The sequence below is a fragment of the Eleutherodactylus coqui genome, chromosome 1 (assembly GCF_035609145.1).
Source record: "Eleutherodactylus coqui strain aEleCoq1 chromosome 1, aEleCoq1.hap1, whole genome shotgun sequence".
Taxonomy (NCBI): Eukaryota; Metazoa; Chordata; class Amphibia; order Anura; family Eleutherodactylidae; genus Eleutherodactylus; species Eleutherodactylus coqui.
Window position 1 is genome coordinate 521,403,081 of NC_089837.1, and position 26,577 is coordinate 521,429,657.

Below are 26,577 nucleotides of genomic sequence, written 5' to 3' on the forward strand. Positions count from 1 at the left end.
TCTAACCACTACCGAAGCCGCCGAGGGTCAAACATCGTACACTATGGCGGCCCACTTGAAGAAACGCGTTTATGAAGAGTTCACCAGAGTGGTTCAGGTGAGAGAAGCCCTACTGCCTTATTCATGGAGTCACGCTGCTGCCTTTATATCTGTTTGTGTTTCGTTACTGTCCTCCCCCAGGAGGCTCCACTGCACCCGGCTGTAGTGACAGGAGAGGCCGGGGCTCAGGCTGAGGCCTGCTGAGTCTGATTATTTAGTAGTGAGATGGACTGTGAGGAGCCGTAAAGTACATAACCCATCCTCATGGTGACGGCACTGGTGGGACTACTACTCCCAGCACGCCCTGCTGGGACGGAGGGTACATATGGGTTATGGCGAATTCGCCGCCGCCCTCGCAGTCTCTACGTCTCCGGGTCGGGGGTCTCCATCGTCCTCTCATCGTCACCCCCCCCCTGACCCGCACCGTTACATGTCAAATTCACATCTCTACACGCGACACGTTTGCCGCCGTCTTCGGTGCGGCCGCCTGTTCTGTCGCCGTAATTCTGCACGTTTTCGCCGTACCGTCTCCGCCCTGTGGCAGCACGCTGTGCGCTTTTTTTTTTTTTTTTTTAGGGTTAGTGGCCCTTTAGAAGGATCAACGGACGCCTGCAGATGTGGTGGCGCTCAGCCGGATCGGGGGATATTTCACATACAGCGTTTTTCCGAAAAATTATCACATTTTAATGAACTTTTCCAGTCGTTTTTTGCAACAAACATCCCCTGCGCCCCGATGTAGCGCAACTTGGAACGCACGACGTAAAAACATATGTAAATTTTCCTTTTTTTTCCCCCTTTCCCTACGTTTTTTCGGTCCTTGGCGGTTTTTGCAGTTGCAGCGGCCTGTAGGAGGCGCTCTAGTTTTTGAGGGTTTTTTTTTCTTCTGTCTTCGCACGGAAACTACATGCAAGTAATGAATTAAAAAAACCAAAAAACTAAAAGTTGGGTCTACCAGATAAAAAAAAACACCTCCCCCCCCCCCTTTTTTTTTTTTTAAACATTTTTTAGGGTTAAAAATGAAAATTATCACAAAAACCGTGGCTGTGAAGAAAGCCTATGGGGGGGAGGGGGTCTCATGCGAACTGATTCTACCTGCAGAATTCGCAATCAGCGTCCGCGCAGGCAATCCCCGGCACAAGCGGCATTGGAACCTTTGAGTTTTCCTTCACGCTCGCGGATACGAATCGCGTGTCTGGAAGAAAAATCGCAGCATGCTGTATTTTTCCATGGACGGCCTCCATTGAAGTCGCACCCCCCGCAGCGAGGAGGGGAGCGGGCCCCGCGGCACCCCCCGCAGCGAGGAGGGGAGCAGGCCCCGTAGCACACCAGCGCTATATTCACTTTCACTGGGAGCGCCGAGCCATGTGGTGCCCGCTCGGGGGTTTCCTTCACCCCCGTTGAAATGAATAGAGCGCTGACTGCGCCCGCACGGCCAACGCGACCTTCATGCTGACGTCACTGGGAGGAGAAGCAACCGCCACAGTGACAGGCAGAACCAGATACGGGGGTCCAGTTCTGGGGGTCTCCAGGAGTGAGACCGCCGCAATCAGTAATTTATCCCCTGTCCTGTGGATGGGGGGTAAGTTGTAATCTTGGTACAAGCCCTACAAGGAGACCAGACGATGGCGCTGGAGACGTATTAATGGGGTGATGCTGCTTCTTGGTTCCACCGCTGACCGACAGCTAATCCTATGCCAACCAGCGGGAGGGGAGTAAGACCACCTTGTCCCCTCCGGACCCCTCTGGTTATCTTCCATGAGAACACGGGATCGAGCGTGTTGAAGCCCAACAGTCCAGCCCTTCTTTCCTCCCCTCCCCCTGAGACAGTAGGACCCCCACACACATTAGATGGCGGCCGGTCTTGCTGATGTCCGGGACTTGAGACCATATTTGGGATCGTGAGTATCAAGCAGTGTTGCCCAAATCCGCCTTGTTTCTCAGCGATACCAGAACACATAATCAGGCGCATGCGCCACTCAGGAGTCCAGGAAAGCTGGGTGACAACCCATGTGGGGGTGTAATAGTGACTATTGGTTGTCATCCAACTTTCCCAGAAACCGTTATCGGTAATAACTAATGTGTCTGCTGGTTTTGCCCCCCAGTAGTCAGAAGCCACTCCCCTTAATGGCGGTCTTAGCAGCATCACTCCCCCTTGTCATATAAGCCCCGTATCTTCCCAGTAATCTCAGGAAGCCGCCCATTAGTTACAGCAGGACTACTTTATCAGTGGTCACAGGAAGAAGGGCCCCCTACTAGTCACCGCAGTTCTAATTCCCCAGTGGTTATAGATGGCCCCCTACTAGTCACCGCAGTTCTAATTCCCCAGTGGTTATAGATGGCCCCCTACTAGTCACAGCAGTTCTAATTCCCCAGTGGTTATAGATGGCCCCCTACTAGTCACCGCAGTTCTAATTCCCCAGTGGTTACAGATGGCCCCCTACTAGTCACCGCAGTTCTAATTTCCCAGTGGTTATAGATGGCCCCCTACTAGTCACCGCAGTTCTAATTCCCCAGTGGTTACAGATGGCCCCCTACTAGTCACCGCAGTTCTGATTTCCCAGTGGTTACAAATGGCCCCCTACTAGTCACCGCAGTGCTTCTTCCCTCATAATCCCAGCAGTTCCCACTAGTCACGGCAGGACTACTCCAGTAGTCACAGAATGGCCTTCCGCTAGTCTTGGCTGTCAGCTGTGATACATTGTAACGAGTCGCCCAGTTGTGTCAGTTGGATGGAATCCACTTTTCCAGACCTCTGTATGCGATGTTTCCATTCACTTACAGCAAGCAGGGATTTAGACAACATTGAGGAGTTGTATGTAGCCGTTGGTGTGGATGGTTAATGCTTCCCCTTCCGCACAGCAGCAGCCCATTGAAGAGCTCTCAGCAAAGAAACTTCGCCTGACGAAGCCCAGCAAGTCCGCGGCTCTGCACATCGACCTCTGCAAGGCGACCTCTCCGGCGGACGCACTGCAGTACCTGCTGCAGTTCGCACGCAAACCCGTGGAGGCAGAGAGCGTGGAGGGAGTGGTCCGCATCCTGCTGGAGCATTACTACAAGGTGAGCCGCTATAGTCGTCTCTTGTCACCCAGCTCTCCTAGGCTCCTGCATGGGTACGCTTAGTTCTAAGCTTAGGATGCTTACTGGACAGGAGTGCCCTGCAGGACACCAGGAAAGCTGGGCTCTAACCCCTGAGGGAGCTGGACTGGCGCTCACAGTGGTTGTCACCCAACCTCCCCAGATAGAACCGGAAAATAGCAGAATTTGCTGTAAATTAGCATTTTTTTGCAGGAAAATGAGACGTCGGTGAGGCTGAAGATCGCATCTCTGCTGGGCCTGCTGTGTAAGACATCGGGGTTCTGTCCGGACTCCATAGTGGATGATGTCATCAGTACTCTGCAGAACGAAAGTAAGTGCCCCCTCGGATCCTTGTAAGGATGTCCAACCCTTTAGTGACGCAGCCTGTGTTGTATCTAAGGGCGCCACCATATTTGGGGGATTTTCATCTCATCTTTTCCTAAGCCATAACTGTTTATTATCGGTCCGTCGGCGCGGGAGAGCTGGAGTTTGTATTGGTAGCATTTTTGGGTGCATATACTGTTTTATAACTTTTATATTTTTTTTTGTAGGGTACGGAGAAAACCCGCAATTCTGCCTTTGAGTTTTTTCATATAATTAATCCTACAACATTACGAGATTATAATTTTTTTTCCTGCGGTGTGATCGCGACAATACTAAAATTATGTAGACAGATTTTTGGGTTATTTTAGGTTTTTCCACTTTACTCCCTTTTTTTGGGAGGGGGGAATTTTTTTTACATTTAATTTTTTTTTTTTTTACATCGCTGCGTTCAACATCCCATCCTTTTTTTCTTTTTTTCTCCCATAGATGAAGCTTTGGGAGGGCTTGTTTTTGGGTGATGCCAATACACCAATTTAGTGTATATATTGCATTTTATAAAAATTTTTAACATTTGCCATGCAGGATAAGAGAGTGCGTTCAATTTATTGTACAGGTCATTGTGGACGCAATGATACCAAGCATTTTTTTTTTTAACCCCTTGAGTGGCACGCCCGGAAATTTTCCGGGACGAGCTCCACTGCCGATAGTGATCTAGCCCGGAAGATTTCCGGGCTATGTATCACTATGGGAGCTGCAGATCACAATGCCACAAGCTGTGACAGTGTGCTCTGCCTGCACAGACCCACAGAGAACAAAGCAAGGGCTATGAAAAACCAGCAGAAGATATTGCCGATATGCCGCAATCTCCTGCTTTGTTTACAGGTTGCCATAGAGACCATCGGCTTGTCAGAAGCAAGCCGATGGTCTGTGTGGCAGGGAGAGCTGGTGCTTGGCTGTGAGAGGACAGCTAGGTACCTGCTCTTACAGCAGAGATCAGAGAAAACCTCCGATCTCTGCTGTGTTAACCCTTTACATGCTGCAGTCTATGTGACTGCAGCATGTAAAGGGCTGTCACTGCAGCATGTAAAGGGCTGTCACCATCGGACCCCCGGAATGTGATCAGGGGGTCCTGATGGGTCCCTGTGGAAGTCCCCTAAAGGGACAAAAAAATAAATAAAAATAAAAAATTTTTTTTAAAAAAGTTAAAGTATAAAAAAAATAATAAAAACACACTTCTCCCTTTACTTTGTAAAAAATCAAAAATACAATCACACATGTGGTATCCCTGCGTCGTAATGACCCAGAGAAGGAAGTTAATACATTATTTAACCCCTTAATGACATGGCCCCTTTTTTTCTTTTTTCCCCATTTCTTTTTTTCCTCCCCCTTGTTTAAAAAAATCACAACTTGTCCCGCAAAAAATAAGCCCTCATATGGCCGTGTCAATGGAAAAATGAAAAAGTTATGGCTCTTGAGACGCAAGTGCAAAATTAGTTGAAATTCAATGATTAGACCATTTTAAAAAACCTGCCCTGGTGGGCACGACAGGGTGGTAGGAAACCTGCCACTCAAGGGGTTAAAGTAGAGGAAATTGCGCAAAAGTGGTTTTTTTTTTTTGTATTTTTACTATTTTTTTTTTTTTTTTTATGTGTGTGTTGTGTTTTTTTTTCTCACATTTTTTATGTCCCTGTAGGGGGCTTGAACCTGTTGTCCTATGATCGCTATGATAATACATTGCAGTACTTCTGAACTGCTGTGTCTTATCGCTGGTAATAGTGATCATAGGTTAGGGCAGACCCAAACAACTTTTGACTGGTGTCCAGTTTCCATAGCAACCCATTTGTCCTTCACGATTATATGGCGGAGGGCCGATGACGTCACAGGGAGAGCGCCCTCCCTATGTGAACCTTTTAAAGTTCACGATCAACATTGATTGTGGTATATAAAGGGTTTTGGCGTTCCCACTGATCCCTGCTGTTAGTCAGAGCCGACTCCTGCGGATGGCGCATGCTCAGGGGAAGGGGAAGAGTCGTTCACACGGGGTGGGTGCACGGCACATCTTTCACCACTAATTTCTGTGTTTGAAAATAGCAAAGCAGCAAAGTGGGCGGGATTTACAAAACTCCCCATCTGAATGTTCTGCAGCAAATATGCCCCATGTGCACATACCCTAAAGGACCTGACTGACTGCCTTTGATTACTACCCACAGGCTGCCTGCAACAGTCCACTAGGGGGAGCTTACTGCATGGAGACAACAACTCCCATACAAATGAATTGAATCTGTATGCCATGAGCTCCCCCTAGTGGTGAATACAGCCAGCCAGAATATGATCATTCAGCTCTGCTCCTGTGTGAAGAGAGGCAGGGGGTTTAACGCTCCCGATCAGAACAACACAGCTTTAATCCCCTATATAGTTATATTATCCGTTATTGTGCCGTTCTAAAGGTTTTGTGGACCATAATAACCAAATAATGTTCAGAATTGGAGACGCATTAGAAATAGTTAAAATGATCAGAACTGAAGATATGAGCTATGATTTCAGCGCTTTTGCATGTTTACTTCATCGTCAGCAGTCCTGTGAGGACTCCTCGGTGATGGGTACATGCGAGACCCAAGCCCCCCCACCCCCATAGTGGAGGGGCCTCTTGTAGGACGTCCATCCGGGGTTCTCAGTCTGTTATATCGTCCGCCGCTTGTCTGCGGAGCATCTGATGAATGTAACTATCTGACTCTTCTGGCTTTTTGCCCTTTTTGCTTCTCTTTTAGAGTCTCACCAGGTTCTGGCGCAGCTGATGGACACTTTATTAGAGATTGGGATCAAGCTTTTGGACAGCGCCCCCCTCCGGATGAGACTGGTGGACGTGGCGTACAAGGTAAGGAGACAAAAGACACAGGACTGATATTGGAGGACAGCATAAGACTGGATTCACAGACAGGAGAGGGGATATCCTGCTGATCGGTTGGGGGCCAACTGCTGTGATCCCCACCGATCCCCAGAATGGCTGTCTATAGCATTCCTGAATGAACACAATACTGATTGTGCCGACTGCCACTGCATTCATTTCAGTGGGACTTCTGGAGATGGGGACCCCCATTGAAATGAATGAAGCAGTAGTGTGGATGTAGGAGGCAGTATTATAGTAGCTCTATAAAGGGGCCAATATTCTAGTAGCTGGAGATGGGGGGGCAGTATTCTAGTAGCTAGAGATGGGGGGGGCAGTATTCTAGTAGCTGGAGATGGGGGGGCAGTATTCTAGTAGCTGGAGATGGGGGGGCAGTATTCTAGTAGCTGGAGATGGGGGGGCAGTATTCTAGTAGCTGGAGATGGGGGGGCAGTATTCTAGTAGCTGGAGATGGGGGGGCAGTATTCTAGTAGCTGGAGATGGGGGGGCAGTATTCTAGTAGCTGGAGATGGGGGGGCAGTATTATAGTAGCTGGAGATGGGGGGCAGTATTCTAGTAGCTGGAGATGGGGGGCAGTATTCTAGTAGCTGGAGATGGGGGGCAGTATTCTAGTAGCTGGAGATGGGGGGCAGTATTCTAGTAGCTGGAGATGGGGGGCAGTATTCTAGTAGCTGGAGATGGGGGGCAGTATTCTAGTAGCTGGAGATGGGGGGCAGTATTCTAGTAGCTGGAGATGGGGGGCAGTATTCTAGTAGCTGGAGATGGGGGGCAGTATTCTAGTAGCTGGAGATGGGGGGCAGTATTCTAGTAGCTGGAGATGGGGGGCAGTATTCTAGTAGCTGGAGATGGGGGGCAGTATTCTAGTAGCTGGAGATGGGGGGCAGTATTCTAGTAGCTGGAGATGGGGGGCAGTATTCTAGTAGCTGGAGATGGGGGGGCAGTATTCTAGTAGCTGGAGATGGGGGGGCAGTATTCTAGTAGCTGGACATGGGGGGGGGGCAGTATTCTAGTAGCTGGACATGGGGGGGGGGCAGTATTCTAGTAGCTGGACATGGGGGGGGGGCAGTATTCTAGTAGCTGGACATGGGGGGGGGGGGGACAGTATTCTAGTAGCTGGACATGGGGGCAGTATTCTAGTAGCTGGACATAAGGGCAGTATTCTAGTAGCTGGACATGGGGGGGGCAGTATTCTAGTAGCTGGACATGGGGGGCAGTATTCTAGTAGCTGGACATGGGGGGCAGTATTCTAGTAGCTGGAGATGGGGGGCAGTATTCTAGTAGCTGGAGATGGGGGGCAGTATTCTAGTAGCTGGAGATGGGGGGGCAGTATTCTAGTAGCTGGACATGGGGGGGGGCAGTATTCTAGTAGCTGGACATGGGGGGGGCAGTATTCTAGTAGCTGGACATGGGGGGGGCAGTATTCTAGTAGCTGGACATGGGGGGGGGGGGACAGTATTCTAGTAGCTGGACATGGGGGCAGTATTCTAGTAGCTGGACATAAGGGCAGTATTCTAGTAGCTGGACATAAGGGCAGTATTCTAGTAGCTGGACATAAGGGCAGTATTCTAGTAGCTGGACATAAGGGCAGTATTCTAGTAGCTGGACATAAGGGCAGTATTCTAGTAGCTGGACATGGGGGCAGTATTCTAGTAGCTGGACATAAGGGCAGTATTCTAGTAGCTGGACATAAGGGCAGTATTCTAGTAGCTGGACATAAGGGCAGTATTCTAGTAGCTGGACATGGGGGGCAGTATTCTAGTAGTTATAATGTTGGATATAGGGGGGGGGGGGGCTCTTTATGTTGTGTGTGCTGGACTCCTCCAGGAATTTTCTGATTTCAGCAAATGTTATTATTTCTATAATGTAAAGTTATAAAATTGCTGCCTATTTTCTCGATCAATTCCTCCTGGTTTTCAGGATCTCTGCTTGCTTACAGTAACCTTCATTATTTCCATCCGCAGCCGAGCATTATTTACCCGCCACATAAGCCGTATAGATTCTGTTTATCCCCACGGTGTAAACGCCAACACTTTATTTTGAGCAGCAGCCAGCAGATATGTTAGACTGTATAACGTCCCGTAACCTTCTGTCTTTCTCCGCAGTATCTCTCTGACACGTCTCACGGCGTCCGGAACAAGTGTCTGCAGCTCCTCGGCTGCCTTGGATCTGTAGATAAAGCTCCAGTGAAAGATGCGGATGGAGCGCCCACCAAAGACGTACAGAAGATTATCGGCGATTATCTCAACGATCAGGACCCTCGCGTCAGGACGGCGGCTATAAAGGCCATGGTAACCCATACTGTAGCCAGAAATGACTGGTCCCTGCAGCGCCTTTATTATAGTCTTCTAGCATCCTCTCTCTTCTGTCTGGGACCCCTGTGACAACCAGTGTACCCGCTGTCTCTGCTGCAGTCATCGCTCCACCTTCCCAGACTAATCTTTATATGCAGCGGTAGGGAGCGATGGAGGAATCCCTCCATGACCCGGCAGATTAGCCTTGCAGGTCTCCAGTAAAGTGGAAGCTATAATGACTTCCTGAGAAGCAGAGACATGGGGGCCATTCAGTGTATTGTACTTTATTAGAGCCTCCAACCTCCCGGAGCATAAAATCACGTGACAAGTTTTCCGCGGATCAGTTTCAGTGTGAATCCACATTAGATGGGAAAATCCAGCGATCGGAGCGACTTCCAACGAGGCCGGTCATCGGTGCTTGACTAGCCGGGGTCTCACTGCCAACCGCGGGGGGTTTTCTTGTGTAACGGTGTGAAGGGTATACAGAGAATGGCGCAATCAAGGAACACCTCCAGGGGGATCTTGTAGATAAAAACAGCTAGTCGCTGAAAGGGGTCAGAGGAGGATGTCAGGAATAGTTCTGAAGAACCGGGGCTGCACAGAATGCAACACTGGGGCTCCAACTAACGTGTCCAAATGCACATCTTGCTGTTTCTTACATGGATGGGCTATAACAGGAGGCAACCAGTTCCAGCGCCATGTGTCTAAGAAGCAGGAAGATGAGACTCCAGCGGGCAAAAGAGCACAAAAATTGTATCACTGAGCAGCGGAAAAACATCTCCTGGTCAGATGGATCCAGATTTCTGTTGCCCCGTGCTGATGGGAGTCAGAATTTGGCGCAAACAGCATGAACTGCTGACCTCTTCCTGTCAGCTGGTCAGAACATGTCAGCACCTCCATCTAATCTGCAGCAACTACAAGAAGCTTCCTGTCCACAGGGGCCGATATTCCTGCAGAACGATTCATCATCTAGTGGAATCTACGCCACGACGATTTGCTGCGGATCTAAAGGCCAAAGGAGGTGCAATGCGCTTCTAGATGATAGGGGGCTCTAATAAAGCGGGCAGTCAGTGTAGATATCCTATAGGAGGGCTGAAGTTTTCCTTTCATCCTTGAATTGTATAAGTATTGACGTGTTGTGTTTGTTGTAGTTGCAGATGCATGAGCGAGGCCTGAAGCTGCAGCAGGTGCTGTACAGTCAGGTACGTGCAGAACTCTATTACTGATTTACTCTATGAGTGATTTCCTGTCGCCTCCCGTTGTGTCCTTACATGCTGCATCTTCCTCTCGCTACCGCCTGTTATTCTGCATCCTGTGTAACGTCAGATTAGTATATTTGCCGTCTCTCTCCCATATTCAGGCCTGTAAGCTTCTGACTGACGACTATGAGCAGGTGCGCAGTGCGGCCGTGGAGCTGGTCTGGGTTCTCAGTCAGCTCTATCCAGAAAGGTAATTAAATCCCATCAACTCCTGGGATAACAGAAGAGCATCGTCTCTCCAGTAGGGGGCGCCCTGCACATGGGGGAACGTGATGTGTTCATTCTTCTCATGCACTACAACTCTCATTTTCAGCATTGTTCCTATCCCGTCATCCAATGAGGAGATCCGCCTGGTAGATGAAGCCTTTGGCAAAGTCTGTCACATGGTCAGCGATGGATCTTGGATGGTTAGAGTCCAGGCCTGCAAACTGCTGGTAAGTCATTGGGGTGAATGCTACATTACACAGGCTGCCCCTCACGCTGCCACTCCTGGCTTGATTGCTGGCTTTTAGCTTTTCATCATCTCCTGCTGTCTGACCAGAATCGGCAGCCCCTGCCGGCACACCTTCGTGTACAGAATTATTGACACCCAAAGGGAATGTATAGAAAAACATGGCTGCTGTCTATCTTTTATAACGGGGCCACCCGTGTCCATGAGCTGTATCTGATATTGTAGCCTGGTTACAGCCCACGGACGGGTGTGGCGCGCTTTCTGGAAGAAAGCAGCCGTGTTTTTCTAATGTTATACTACCCCTTTAAGATCCAGCATAGAATCAGATTGGGTTGAAGGTGATTGATTGTGTTATGTTGTACTTTAGGGATCCATGCAGCAAGTCAGTCCCCACTTCCTGGAGCAGACCCTGGATAAAAAACTCATGTCGGACCTAAGGGTAAGTGTATGGAGGATTGGTTAATCACCATTTTGCTTCCTATAGTGGTGGTTGTATAGATCCATGTGCAGTGAGTTCCCCCTAGTGGTGGCTGGATATATCCATATACAGTGGGCTTCCTCTAGTGGTGATTATATACATCTATATCAGGGGTGACAAACTCATTTTCACCGAGGGCAGCATCAGCCTTATGGATGCCTTCAAAGGGCCGATTGTAAGAAGACAGTATAGTAATAGTGACCCCCATAATGGCCACAGTAGTAATAGTGGCCCCAGGAGTGTTGGGGACCCCCGTAGTAAGTGGCCCGAGTAAAAAGAGTGACCCCCATAGTGGCCCCAGTGGTAACAGTGACTGCCATAGTGGCCCCAGTGGTAACAGTGACTCCAGTAGTTAGAGTGACCCCCCATAGTGGCCCTAGTGGTAACGCCTGAATATGGTGGAGGCTCCCATAGACTCCTATGGGAACCAGTGGTAGCTGCCGGAGAAGGGAGGTGGGAGGGAGTTTAGCATTGTGACTGCCCAACTCCCACCCCCTTCCCTCCTGCTCTCCACCACTTGCTGGCTGTTTGCAATGGAATGAGGCGGGAGCTAGTATGCTAATCTCCCACCCTGTCCCGCCCCCTCCCATTGCTGGCAGCCGACAAGGGGCGAAGAGGGGGTGGAAGTTTAGCATACTAGCTCCTGCCCCCTCCCCTTGCCGAGAGTCGGCAAGGGGGAAGGCAGTTTAGCAGAGATTTATGAGAATTTTCATAAATGTCGTTATCACGGCTCAAGTTTCTGGACTATCAAATGCTGGATAATAGGAATTTTACGCAGATGGTATTTTTTATTTATTTTTTCTTGTCACACAGAGGAAAAGAACTGCACACGAACGAGCAAAAGAGCTGTACAGCTCCGGGGAGTTCTCCAGCGGCAGAAAGTGGGGGGATGACGCCCCCCGGGAAGAGCTCGATACTGAATCCGTGAACCTCATAGAGTCCGGAGCCTGTGGAGCTTTTGTTCATGGTCTGGAGGATGAGATGTACGGTAGGAGGACTGATGAGTGGGCCACCAGGGGCATTAAAGCTCTGGGGTCATCCTTTTTCTGTCTAATTAAATGTAGCCATTTCTCTATAACGCCTTTTGGGTAAGTCAGCTGACCACCAATATGGCTGCCATTATAGTGTCTGCGGCTCCTCCTTACTCCTGCATAGCTAAACTGCTTAGGCTTTCGGGAAAAGGACTCTGTGTTATTACTAAACTAGAAGAGTAATACCAGCAGGGATGTGTCCTCCTCTCATAAGTGTAACCTAAAGGAGTAGATGGTAGTGGAAACATTCGCCCTTCCCCTCCAAGAACGCTCTTCTTCAACTTAGAAGATGGAAACTTACAACCGGCGGTCTTCGGGATGGGATCCATCACAGATCGGACATTGGCTCCAGTACATAAAGAGTTTATTTCCAGAAACAAGGCTCCATACAACCTGTTTTAGGACTTTACGGAGCGCCCCTTCATCAGGCACAATAGAGATGGTCAGTTGCACATATTTCTACATGCCATATTTTGTCTTGTGAGCGCTCTGACACACGCACTATGAGTCGAGAGTTCAGAGGGCATTAATTACGGCTACTGGAAGTAGGGAGCGCCTCCGCTGGACGCAAGTATGCTTTCTCGGAACATACGCTGCGTTAGACTAAAAAGCGCTCCAACAACCAGGCAGCGTTTGTATTCTACAGCCCTAAACTGCGGCACATCACCCCATATGACAGGACAGGAGAGAGGGGGGGGTGGGGGGGGGTGTTATATAGCCCATTGGATAGGAACAAGATGTAGCAGACTGCGCAGTTGGAGCAAACCTTTACCCTACACTGAAATACTAATTGGGAAGCTGCCGGTTGTGGAGGAGCCTCCTGGAAGGGGTTGGGTGAATGTATCAGTCAGTCAGGCAGCATTTTTCTACACTCGGTGGGATTCCGTTTGGGAGTTTCATCACAGGTGCCAAAAACTGGAATGTAACGGGACCCCCAGAGGAAACCATTCACTGTCATTAGTCATATGGACACCTTTTTGCTCTCAACTTTGCTATTCTATACCTCAAATATAGCGGAAACTAACAGAATCCTTGTCAAACAGATACCAAAATCATGTCCATTTGACTAATGACACCTAATGGCTCCGTTAGTGGGCTCTGACGCTATGCCTTTTTTGGCACCTGTGACTGAACCCGCAGACGGAATCTCATAGCATGTACAAAAATGCTATGTGAATGGTCCCTTTGGTGCGGATTTTCAACAGCTGAAGACAATCTGCAGCAGATCCACCCCATTTTATGCAGACGCAGAGCCGGTTTCACTCCTTCAGTTGAAGGGCATAAATCTGCTGGTGCTCTGCAACTAAATCCACACCGAATCTGCCTCGTGTAAACATGTCCTTAGTCTGCAATATTTGGCAAATGTGAACCACATATGCAAATTTCCTGAAATTCTGTGGGTTTGTTATCCACTTTTTTTGGGGCGCGCACAGCGCTTGCATTAATTTGGCGATTCAGATTTTTTTCACATTGTCACTCTGTAAAGCATTGCAAAAAGGCAAAAAATAGTTAAAAATCACTAAATTTAAAACAATCATGTTTTTACCATTTGGGATCAAACCGCACATAAAACCCATCTATGATGCACTGCAAAGGAAATGCAGAAGGTTTTCCAAACCACAACTGCAGTGAAGTGTCAGCGAAGCGCATAACTGCGACATTCCAACTACATGGGGTAAGGTCAGCTGAATATTCTGGACATTGGTTCACAAAACAGCATTCAAAAAGCACACGAATATCGCTGTTTTGGAACACGGCCGAATACTTCTCACAGCTGAGGTTTTGGAACACTTGTATCCTGTTTAACCAATCCTCTGTAAGCTAAACAGTGTGGACTGCGGACTGTTACATTGTTCCTGCCCTGATACATTGTAGCAAGCTGTCTGAGAGGTTTGTGCTGTTGATGTGTGGCTCACACAGGATCGTATAGACTAGATACATTTGTAACAAACCCTCAGCTGTGAGATGTATTCGTTCAGTACAGATTTTCAACCCCTGAATGTAAACAACAACAAAAAAAGCTTCCACTCACAGCAAGCAGAGATCTTTAAATTATTTAAACACAAAGGGCTGAATTTACTTAAAGCAGTGTTTCATACGCCCGACTGAGTGAAGTGTGTGCCGACATAAGTGCAACAAATGATCAGCGACTCCAGTCCTCTTCTGTGCATCACACTGAAACCAAAGCTAGCTTCAAGCCATTTCGGGCATAATTTATAGTAAATCTGATGTGCACTTGGCCACACCCCTTAACACTAGGTCACTGTAAACCCTTAAAAAGTCCCAATTTTGGACTTACACCGACATCATGAGTTTTAACACCAGAATTTTGGCATTTAATCCATGTGAAAATAGAGCTTTTCATGATGTGCGTAGAGCTGTTGTGGGTCCGGTACGTCTTCAGGTCTCCACCTCAGCTAATTACTTCTGGTTTCCCGCAGAGGTGAGGATCGCGGCGGTGGAGTCGCTGTGTCTCCTGGCTCGGTCTTCTCGCCCCTTTGCAGAGAAGTGCTTAGATTTCCTGGTGGACATGTTCAACGATGAGATAGAAGAAGTACGGCTGCAGTCCATACACACCATGCGTAAGATCTCCGACAACATCACCCTGCGAGAGGATCAGCTGGACACCATCCTGGCGGTGCTGGAGGTGAAGTAGACAATATCGTCATCATCATGGCGGCTGACTTAGAATTGAACAGCTTTCCTTCATTTCCATCTGAAAATGTATAAATGTGCGACATTTACAGCCCCTTTAAATATGGACACCGGTTGTGCACTGAATTCATTGAAGAGACCGTTTATGGCGTCCTGACCAAAAGGGGTCCGGAAAATGTGCATGATGGAAATAACCCTGTAAGATGATGCAGCAGTGGGTGCCGAGGGGGTAGAGGGTGGAGGTTTGAGTCTTAAAGGGGTTGCGCCAAAATAGAAAGCTATCCGTTCTCCACAGGATAGGGGATAACTATCTATCTGATCGCTGGGGGTCTGACAGCTGGGACTGCTGCTGATCACAAGGATGGAAGTCCCAAGGGTTCCCCCATACACGGAGCTGTGGATGAGCTTGCTTGTTACTGTTCTATTCATTTCAATGGGGAGCGCCGGAGATAGCTCAGTTTAAGCACTCTGCACTGAATGAATGAATGAATGAATGAATGAGGTGACGGTGCACATGTGTGATCACTGCTCCGTTTATTGGCACCCCTGTTCTTGTGATCATGGGGGTTCCAGCCAACAGATCCTCAATAATCAGAATGACAGTAACGGGATGGGGCATAACTTTGTCTTGGCACATCCCCTTTAATTATATAGTGTAACTTAAAAGGGTCGGTCACCATAACCTATTCTGCCCTCAGGAGGACAGAAGGATGTTTCTATTTCTCTTACCCCTTTGCCATACCCTTTTATGATCACTATGGTTGCATCAGGGGCATTTTGTACCATCTGTGCCCATCTGTGGAATATCCCATGGCTTCCTGATTGGTACTAGGTTAGACTCCTTCCTTCTGACCCCCTTGTTTACAATGTATCTTCTCTAGGACTCTTCCCGGGACATTCGAGAGGCTTTACATGAATTGCTCTGCTGCACGAACGTCTCCACGAAGGAGTGCATCCACCTCGCCCTGGTGGAGCTTCTGAAGAACCTCTCCAAGTACCCCACAGACCGGGACTCCATCTGGAAGTAACCATCACGTCTCTTATAGCTCTGATTCACTTTGTGCACATTCCTCATTGCCTATTTACTGTATGGTACAGTTCCTCATCGTTTTTCACATCTCTGCTTGCTGTCAGTGAAAGGGAAGATTCTTATTTACATCTAAAAGCTGAAAACCTTTACAGCTCTTATACTTGTCACAGCTGAGGGTTTGTTTCCAGTCTATACAATCCTCCGTAAGGTAAATGCATCAACAGTACAAATCTCTCTGATATCCTGACAGTTTGACATCTAAAAGGATACATTTTACCTGCATTGAAAACTGTGTAATAAAGAGGATTGTCTTGATTGGATACATTGTAACAAGCCCTGAGCTGTGAGAAGTATTAGTTTATACAGGTTTTTAGTCTCTGTATATAACCAATCTTCCCATTCAGTGAAGCAAGCAGAGATCTTGAAACTAGTGAGACCTAAACTTATATAGCAAAATTAGAACCTATACTTCTCCCCTATTCATAGAATAGAGAAAACGGCTTTTTAAATGAATATTGGTCAGATTCTTGCTGGATTGTGGGAATCCGAACAATAATCGTTCAGTGTAAGTTGCAGGCATAAGAAAGCAAACGACGATCTCCCCGTGTAAACGAGTCATCGTACATCTATGAACGACGGCCTATTTACCACCTCGATTCACTGAGCGATCCTCACTCCTGTGCTTTTACACATCATTGCTGGGACGACTGACCGATGCATCTGCACACGAGTCATTGCCCGTAAAAGGGCCCTGAGTGTCTGATCATTAGGGGTCTGAATGCTGGGAATTCCATAGATCATGAGAATTGGGGTTCAATGTATGCCCATGTGTATGGAGCACTGGTTGATCTTGCGGACCGCTGCTCCATTCATCTCTGTGGGACGGCCAGAGACTGGCGAGTATTGTAGTTCTCTTCAGAAGTGCCATAGAGATAAATGGAGAGGCAGCTTGCGTAATCATATGGGAGGACACAGGACCTCCATTCTCGTGATTCATAGGGGTCCCAGTGGTCTGACCCCCACCAAACATGTATTCCCCATTTGTGGATACGGTACAAGTTAGGAAAACTCTTAAGGTATCGTCACTCAATTCTAAAATGCTGCAGACTTCCGCAGCGGAATTGGCTGTAGACGATCTGCAGCATTTACTCTACAAGCATTGTGGGTGGGATTTTAGAAATCTCATCCACGTGCTGCAGAGAATTTTACATCCACAGCATGTCCGTTCATGCTGTGCATCTTGACCACGCATTTCACTCCTTCAAAAGAGAGGATGAAATGTTTTGGCGAACCGTGACCAAAATCGGCACTAAATTCTGCACCCTTCGGTGTGGATTTCCTTCTGGGTAAAATCTGCAGCCTGTGAGCTTACTTCAATTGAAAGGGTCATATCTGCTGCAGATTCGCATCAAAATTTGCAGGATTTTGCCGTATTTTCCATTGTGGTTTTAATGCGGAATTTGGTGCAGATTCTTCACTATGGATAATTCTCACAATTTTCCCTAAGGGGAACTTGTCAACTTAGTTATGGAGTCCGGGGATGTGCTTTGCATGGTTTCCCGGCTCCCCCTTCCTGCACTGCTAGTCATTGAAGTCGGCCATCGGTCGTGTAATGGACTCTACAGTGTAATTAGATGTTGTAATATGAATATTTTTCTGTCCCATACCAATCTCCTGCAGATGTCTGAAGTTCCTGGGCCGCAGACACCCCACCCTGGTCCTGTCCCTGGTGCCAGAGCTCCTGAGTACTCATCCGTTCTTCGATACACCAGAACCTGATATGGATGATCCGGCTTGTATCCATATTATTTCCATATTTTTCCTATTGGTACATTGGACCTTAAAAGGAACTTGTCCGGTTCCCTAAACTGCCCAGATTACGGGCAGCACAGTATAGTGACAGACACAACGCTTTCAGTAGTCTGTCACTTATACTGATCTTTAGTGGGTTTTGTTAATCTGACGCCTTAAACTTTGCAGTGCTGGACCAGACTGGCATACATACTCCCACTGCTCTCCTCCTCCCTCCAGACACTGATTGACAAGTCCTTCCATATGCACATTAGCATGGAGAGACCTGTTGGTCAACGCCTGCAGGAAATACTTCAGGCAAAGCTGATGATGCCCCATGCAAGGGGCGGAGCATGAGACAGCAATTAATATTGATTAGGCATGCTCCACCCCCGCATTAGGCAGAACACAGTGTATCCATTTCCCCAGGACTGTTCCTTTAAGGGGCGGATCATTACTTATTATGTGTATGTAATTACCGGACCTTAACTGCGTGTATCAGATATAGCGGTTTTGGTTTTGATTTTCAACGCTGCGAAGACCTGCCCCACCATGCCTGCTCTGTTCTCCGACCACACGTTCCGCCACTACGCCTACCTGCGGGACAGCCTCTCTCACCTGGTTCCAGCTCTGACTGTAAGTCTCCTCTGCCCAATAATTGCATGTAGAAAGTCACTGAAATGTTTTGTTCTGCAGCCACTGTGGAATTCTTTAACCCCATCCTGCTTGAAATGCATGCTGGGAGTTTTAGTTGCGGTGAGGACCTTTTGCAGACTTCCGATGTTTGCTAGGAAACCTCCACTCATTTCTCGTCTCCACATTTTTCCCATAGCTGCCTGGAGTGAAATGGTCCTGGATCCCAGATCTGGAGCGTCAGCCTCCTCCTGAGGACCCTTCCCAGCAGTTTCTGCAGAACAGCCTGGAAAGAGTCCATAACCTGCAGAATCTGGACATCCAGGGGACGCAGGAACTTCTCGAGTTCACCATCCGGTAAGAGGCTTAGAAACTGGATCAATTCCACAAATGGGTGCGGAGTAGAATGTTGTCCTTCTTCTCTGGGCCATATATCATTTCTTCTCCTCCAGGGACCTGCAGCGGATTGGGGAGCTCCAGTCTGAATTGGCTGGAATGGCGGATTTCTCAGCAACCTACCTGCGCTGTCACCTGCTGCTCATCAAGGTTAGTCCTGATGGCCCTAGTTAGGCCCAACATTGATGGGACAACCTGCTGTATTTTAGTACATCTCACCGTGTTAAAGCAAGAACTGACTGCAGTGTTTTAGACCACAAAAAAAGCATGTCAACAAAAACTGTATGATTCCAGCCTACAGGAGACGTAACAGAAGAAAACTATACGCCGCTGTTCAGTGTACATCTATAATGTGAAAACCGCTCTTTAATATCTTACTCCGGGCCTGAGATACAATCAGTTAAAGTTACAGGCCTGCCACCTGAGGCTGCACTACTGACAGCAGTATCTACAACCTAACTTGAACAGCATCACATATGGTGGTATATTGTCTCCGTGACAACACTGCACTTGGCATAAATCAGAAGAGGGCATGTTGTCGTCAACATCTCAGTAGTGCAGCCTTAGGCTTTGGGCCTCTGACTTCAATCAGTAATATCTCAGCATAGAAGTAAGATGGCAAAAAAATTTTTTTTTTCAATTTATGCTGAATGGCCTCTGTGGGCTTCATCATGCCGGTCTGTTGGTGCGGTGAATCCCCTTTCTGTATCTTCCTATAGCTGAATACAACTAAATTCCTCTAATCTGCTGTTCAGTAATACAGAAATCCTCATCATTTGGCACGTGATTCCAGCAGTAGTTTGTATTGCCTTATAGCTTGTCCTCTTCCCCTTTTTATAAGTAAGTGTTCATTCAATAATTTAGAACTTCTGATAATCTGGTACCAATTAGATTGCTTTATTAATAGAGATGAGCGAGTATACTCACTAAAGGCAATTGCTCGAGCGAGCGTTGCCTTTAGCGAGTATCTCCCCTGCTCGAGACTGCAGGTTCGGGTGCGGACACGGAGCTGTGGGGGAGAGCGGGGCGGAACGTAGGGGAGATCTCTCTCTCCCTCTCTTCCCCCTGCTCCCTCCTGCTGACAGCCGCTACTCACCGCTCCCCCGCGCCGGCACCCGAACCTTCCGTCTCGAGCGGGGAGATACTCGCTAAAGGCAATGCTCGCTCGAGCAATTGCCCTTAGCGAGTATACTCGCTCATCTCTATTTATTAACAAAACAACGTAGTTTATTTCACTTTGCAGGATATGTAACAGCTTCTTCCTGTGACTTGCAGGCATTGAATGAGAAGTTATGGAGCCTCGCAGCTCCCCTTTATGTGAAGCAGAACTCCTTAGCTGCTACGGCCGTCAAACAGGTGAATACACTCAATGCAAAACCCATCCCCCCCCCCCAGAAGTTGTCGGATGGATGAAAATTTCTCTGTGTGATTGTAACGTTGTTATAAGTGATTACAATATCAGATCAAAAGTATTGTGGGGAACTGACAACTTGTAGGGAGGCTCTAGTACCCTGTTGTACTGTCTCTAGCTTGGATACAAGATGTGATATGGGTGGGCATGAAGGCTCTAGTACCCTGTTGTACCGCCTCTAGCTTGGATACAAGATGGGATACAGGCGGGCATGAAGGCTCTAGTACCCTGTTGTACCGCCTCTAGCTTGGATACAAGATGGGATACAGGCGGGCATGGAGGCTCTAGTACCCTGTTGTACCGCCTGTAGCTTGGATACAAGATGTGATATAGCCGGGCATGGAGGCTCTAGTACCCTGTTGTACTGCCTCTAGCTTGGATACACGATGTGATACGGGTGGGCATGGAGGCTCTAGTACCCTGTTGTACTGCCTTTAGCTTCAATACAAGATGTGATATGGATGGGCAATGGAAGCTCTAGTACCCTGTTGGGCCACCTCTACTATAGGTGAACGACTGTCATATGCAATGGCTCCCCAGACTATCACATCAGCAGCAGGGGCAGTGTCGTCTTCAGACATGAACACGGACGCTGTCCGCGCCCAAACTAAACCTGGATTCCTTGCTGAAAACAAATGGTTTCCACTCCGTACTTTCCAGTTTCATCAACATCACTGTAAACAGAGGAGTCAATTGGGGTCAAAGGCCGTACATGTAATGGGGGCCGTGAGACCTAATGTCCTTCAGCCAAGCAACTGGAAATGGCTCCGACAGACACAGGGGTGTAACAATGGCGCCCCCTGTCTCTGGATGGTGGACAACAAAACAGTTGGAGCTTCTGATGCTTGTCGGACGATCAGATGCACCTCTCTACTGGTAGTCTACAGGGGGCGTCCTGAGCCCAGTCACCTTGTGTGCCCTCACACATCCACTGGTTCCAACACCTCCTAACAGTCTGGTCTGACGCTCCTCTCTACTGGTGGTCTGTAGGGGGCGTCCTGAGCCCGGTCACCTTGTGTGCCCTCACACATCCACTGGTCCCAACACCTCCTAACAGTCTGGTCAGACGCTCCTCTCTACTGGTGGTCTGTAAGGGTCATCCCGAAGCCGGTTACCTTGTGTGCCCTCACACATCCACTGGTCCCAACACCTCCTAATAGTCTGGTCAGACGCTCCTCTCTACTGGTGGTCTGTAGGGGGCGTCCTGAGCCCGGTCACCTTGTGTGCCCCCATCTACTGGTCCCAACACCCACTAACAGTCTGGTCAGAACGGCTGGTGAGGGACAATTCATCGATACGACCATCCAGCTTCTCACATCCCAATAATGCGCCCCCCTCAGACTCTGGTAACGGGGTGAAATCTCTTCTTGGCGTTGTAGAGGCGTCTAGTGGTCAACAAGCTCTACACAAGCGGAAGAAGAGGTCACTATACACAAGGAGCCTCCGAGAGCCTCTTATAGGCCAAGGGGGCAACCACTTTTAGGGCCTCTGGTGACAAGACCTTTCATCTAATCACCACAACTCTGAGCATTTACAGATCTGTCTGAGATGGGGGTCTGCAGCAAAACAACTTCTTCTGGGGGCGGGGTTTTTTTTTTTTAACATAGCATGTAATCTGTATTATTTGTTGTCTGCTGACGTGATAATCGCAGAACAGTATTATACACTTATGGGCTAAATTCCTGATGCGCCTGTGTCCTGCGCAGCGCCCGGTGTAGGGGCATCGGCTGTGATTTTACTGCTCCTCATTTGCACTTCTTGTTTCCATTTTCTCCAGATCTTGGAAGAAACCTACAAGATGGAGTTCATGTACAGCGGGCTGGAGAACCGGCAGGTGGCCATCATTCATCAGATGAGGTTACAGGCGAACGCCCTCCAGCTCCTTATAACGGCTCGCACTACGAAAGGGTGAGTGACTACGAGAGTAAAGTGGGACACTGAATGGTCCATACTGTTAAAGGAGTCGTCCCGCCAGAGCAAGTTATATCCTATCCACAGGAGAGGGGCTAACTAGCTGATTGGTCAGGTCTGAGCACTCCGACTCCACTGATTTCGTAAACGGGGGTCCTGAAGGTCCCCACATGAATGAAGTGGTGGTTCCGTATGTGTGCTGCTCTGGTCATTTCAATGGAAGTGCTGGAGATTGTGGCTCTCTCCATCCGTCCTATTGAAATGATTGGAGTCGGTGGCACTCCTGTTTGACCGCTGTTCCATTCAGACGTTTTATTCTTGTGATTGTTGGGGATCCCATCGATCAGCTTGTTATCTTCCAATCCTGTGCAGTTGTTTCAGAGAACTATAAGATGTCTTTTCTTTCCCGTCCGCAGGGAGGAGCCGCTCTTCAGCATGTGTCGGCAGTTTTTGCAGGAGGTTGACTTTTTCCAGAGGTGAGCGTTCATTCATCTACTCCTTACCATCAGCAGAGGGTTGGCTACATTTGTATCCAGTCTGTTGTATATGCCGGGTTAATAGCATTTCCCTGAATGTGATCTGGCAGGACGATCGAAGATTTAGGCCGTGAATACTTTTCTGATGAGTATTTTGTCCTGTTTCTGTCCTCCTTCTCGCAGGTGCTTCATCTCGGACCTCCCCCACATGCAGGACAGCTTTGTAGACAAGCTGCTGGACCTTATGCCTCGACTAGTGAACTCCAAACCCTTAGAGATGGTGAAGATCCTGCAGACCTCCTTGCGGAAAAGCAGCTTCCTGCGGCTGACTCTTCCTGATCAGGTGACCGCGGGTTCTGTATGCAGATGATATCTTGTCAAATGCTTTACTCCAGAGCTGCACTCACTATTCTGCAGTTGGAGGCACTGCCAACACATATACAGTCATGTCTAAAAGTTTTAAGACTGACCTAAATTTTGATTTCCCCAAAGCTCACTGCTCCAGTGTTTTTAGCTCTGTGGTCACTGAAGTACAATTATAAACATTTCATAAGTTTTTGCACTTTTATTGACAAATGCATCATGTTTAGAGTATTTCAGGCAAAAACGCCTCCTGTTACTTCTGTGAAATTGTGATCCTCCGGCGCTTCTTTCAGGCGAGTCACAGGATCGGTGTTTGTTTTCCATTGTTTTCAATGGAAACCTCACACCACACTTGCATATTGCACGGCATGCCATGTGTTTGACTGTCCCATTGATACAATGGGCAATGTGTTCTGAGGGATGCAAAACAAAAAGACATGCGTTTTTTTTTTTTAACATCGCAGTGCCCCTGTGAGGGGAAAACAAAATCACTGCATGTGTATGACTCAATTCAAAACAATGGAGTTCATATTACCTGAGTTTTGTGTATATCGCGTTGCACAAAACTCGTGCGAGATTCGCTCTCATAGGAATGTAGCTTAAAAGAGCTGAGAACACTGAAGCAGCAAACTTTGTGAAAACTAAAATTTGTGTCAGTCCCAAAACTTTTGACCACGATTTGTATATTTCATTACTTATTTTGTGTTGATCCTGAGTTACATCCTGTATTATACTCCAGTGCTGCACTCACTATTCTGCTGGTGGAGTCACTGTGTACATACATTACTTATCCTGTACTGATCCTGAGTTACATCCTGTATTATACTCCAGAGCTGCACTCACTATTCTGCTGGTGGAGTCACTGTGAACATATATTACTTATCCTGTACTGATCCTGAGTTACATCCTGTATTATACTCCAGAGCTGCACTCACTATTCTGCTGGTGGAGTCACTGTGTACATACATTACTTATCCTGTACTGATCCTGAGTTACATCCTGTATTATACTCCAGAGCTGCACTCACTATTCTGCTGGTGGAGTCACTGTGAACATATATTACTTATCCTGTACTGATCCTGAGTTACATCCTGTATTATACCCCAGAGCTGTACTCACTATTCTGCTGGTGGAGTCACTGTGTACATACATTACTTATCCTGTACTGATCCTGAGTTACATCCTGTATTATACTCCAGAGCTGCACTCACTATTCTGCTGGTGGAGTCACTGTGTACAAATATTACTTATCATGTACTGATCCTGAGTTACATCCTGTATTATACTCCAGAGCTGCACTCACTATTCTGCTGGAGTCACTGTGTCCATATATTACTTATCCTGTACTGATCCTGAGTTACATCCCGTATTATACTCCAGAGCTGCACTCACTATTCTGCTGGTGGAGTCACTGTGTACATACATTACTTATCCTGTACTGATCCTGAGTTACATCCTGTATTATACTCCAGAGCTGCACTCACTATTCTGCTGGTGGAGTCACTGTGAACATATATTACTTATCCTGTACTGATCCTGAGTTACATCCTGTATTATACCCCAGAGCTGTACTCACTATTCTGCTGGTGGAGTCACTGTGTACATACATTACTTATCCTGTACTGATCCTTAGTTACATCCTGTATTATACTCCAGAGCTGCACTCACTATTCTGCTGGTGGAGTCACTGTGAACATATATTACTTATCCTGTACTGATCCTGAGTTACATCCTGTATTATACCCCAGAGCTGCACTCACTATTCTGCTGGAGTCACTGTGTCCATATATTACTTATCCTGTACTGATCCTGAGTTACATCCCGTATTATACTCCAGAGCTGCACTCACTATTCTGCTGGTGGAGTCACTGTGTACATACATTACCTATCCTATACTGATCCTGAGTTACATCCTGTATTATACTGCAGAGCTGCACTCACTATTCTGCTGGTGAAGTCATTGTGTACATACATTAATTATCCTGTACTGACCCTGAGTTACATCCTGTATTATACTCCATAGCTGCACTCACTATTCTGCTGGTGGAGTCACTGTATACACACATTACTTATCCTGTACTGCTCCTGAGTTACATCCTGTATTATACTCCAAAGCTGCACTCACTATTCTGCTGGTGGGGTCACTGTATACACACATTACTTATCCTGTACTGATCCTGAGTTACATCCTGTATTATACTCCAAAGCTGCACTCACTATTCTGCTGGTGGAGTCCCTGTGTGCATACATTACTTATCCTGTACTGCTCCTGAGTTACATCCTGTATTATACTCCAGAGCTGCACTCACTATTCTGCTGGTGGAGTCACTGTGTACATACATTACTTATCCTGTACTGATCCTGAGTTACATCCTGTATTATTATACCCCAGAGCTGCACTCACTATTCTGCTGGTGGGGTCACTGTGTACATACATTACTTACCCTGTACTGCTCCTGAGTTACATCCTGTATTATACTCCAGAGCTGCACTCACTATTCTGCTGGTGGAGTCACTGTGTACATACATTACTTATCCTGTACTGATCCTGAGTTACATCCTGTATTATTATACCCCAGAGCTGCACTCACTATTCTGCTGGTGGAGTCACTGTGTACATACATTACTTATCCTGTACTGATCCAGAGTTATATCCTGTATTATACTCCAGAGCTGCACTCACTATTCTGCTGGTGGAGTCACTGTGTACATACATTACTTATCCTGTACTGATCCTGAGTTACATCCTGTATTATACTCCAGAGCTGCACTCACTATTCTGCTGGTGGAGTCACTGTGTACATACATTACTTATCCTGAGTTACATGTTTTGTCACCATTGCCTTATAGATTCACCGAGCTTCGGCGCACATCATTGAGCCGGCCGCAGAGTCCGATAACCCGATCCGCTTCACCTCTGGTCTAGTTATAGCTCTTGACGTTGACGCCACGTTGGAACACGTCCAGGAACCGCAGAGCGCTGTGAAGGTCCAGGTTGTGTATCCAGATGGGCAGGTGCAGATTATTCACCCCAAACCGGCAGACTTCCGCAATCCTGGCCCGGGACGCCATCGACTGATAACACAGGTCTACCTGAGTCATACGGCCTGGACAGGTGAGAAGCGGGGACCTGGGATGTAGAGGTTGCGTTAAGGGTCCCTAAATGATATGGTGACGATATGCCATTCTGAATGTTCTTCCCATCATGCCTCAGGGTGCAGCTCAGATGGGAGGAGCTGATTCTTATGATCAGTGGCGCCCCCTGCTGAGTAAAGCACCTTGTAGTAGTAAGAGAAGGGACAACTAGTCTGAGAATTGTTCTGTCTCAAAAAGAGGTGTCACTTTTCAAAGTCATTTAATGTTGTCAAGCTAAGCAGCAGTGTAAAGCATGGGGGAGGAACGTCCATATATGATAGTTGTGCAGAGTGACCAGTCTTTCTTTTTGCAGAGCCCTGCCAGATTGAGGTCAGCCTTCTGCTCGCCTACAGCTCCAACAGAAGCAACGTGTTCACCCGCTCCTCCAAGACCGGCTCGGGTGAGAGCACAGACGCCATGCCCCTCCCCGAGAGCAATGTGGAGGGCACGCTGCCTTTCAGCAAACCCGTCAAAGTCTACCTGATGCCCAAACCTGCGCGGCGGTGATGTCTGAAGTAGCAGTGGAGCCGATGCCGGGGGTAAAAGTCTGGGCTCCTGTATGAGAGGGGGTCTGGTTGGCTTCACCTCGGAGGTGATAGTAGGCCCCCTAATGGAGGCTGGTACCCTTCCTCCTACTTACAGGGGGTCTTGGTGCCTCAATCTCCCACATGAGAACAGTTGACACGTCTCCGTATCGGGAAGAAAGCCCCAAATACTATTGCTGCGACGCCTGCAAGAATCCTGCGTTAGATGTGCGAGTTTAGACTGTCTGGATTATCAGATGCCGGATTAAAAGAACTTTGCCCGTCTTCCCATCAGGTGTAAATAGACGAACTCCTGGGGGAAGGCTGTTGGATCTTTTGTATAGAAATTGGGGGTGTGGGTTATTTTCTAGTAAAACATTGTTTCCCCACTTCCGCCTC

General features: G+C 47.8%; 1 protein-coding gene across 1 annotated transcript; it reads left to right on the forward strand.

The window, feature by feature from the left end:
• Positions 1-26,577, forward strand: INTS4 (integrator complex subunit 4). The gene is made up of 22 exons (XM_066588261.1): positions 1-97; positions 2,902-3,096; positions 3,328-3,445; positions 6,207-6,313; positions 8,446-8,631; positions 9,786-9,836; positions 9,995-10,083; positions 10,207-10,327; positions 10,712-10,783; positions 11,636-11,810; positions 14,295-14,500; positions 15,390-15,532; positions 17,219-17,334; positions 17,832-17,965; positions 18,162-18,319; positions 18,415-18,508; positions 19,634-19,714; positions 21,547-21,677; positions 22,097-22,156; positions 22,340-22,499; positions 25,370-25,634; positions 25,968-26,577. The coding sequence occupies exons 1-22, from the start codon at positions 44-46 to the stop codon at positions 26,159-26,161; spliced, it is 2,910 nt and encodes a 969-aa protein (XP_066444358.1). The 5' UTR covers positions 1-43; the 3' UTR covers positions 26,162-26,577.

Excerpts from the sequence above, each read along its gene's own strand:
- INTS4 (XM_066588261.1), top strand. The coding sequence starts at position 44 with ATGGCGGCCCACTTGAAGAAACGCGTTTATGAAGAGTTCACCAGAGTG. Across the intron at positions 98-2,901 it reads AGTTCACCAGAGTGGTTCAG|CAGCCCATTGAAGAGCTCTC; the intron begins GTGAGAGAAGCC and ends TCCGCACAGCAG. Across the intron at positions 14,501-15,389 it reads CCATCCTGGCGGTGCTGGAG|GACTCTTCCCGGGACATTCG; the intron begins GTGAAGTAGACA and ends TATCTTCTCTAG.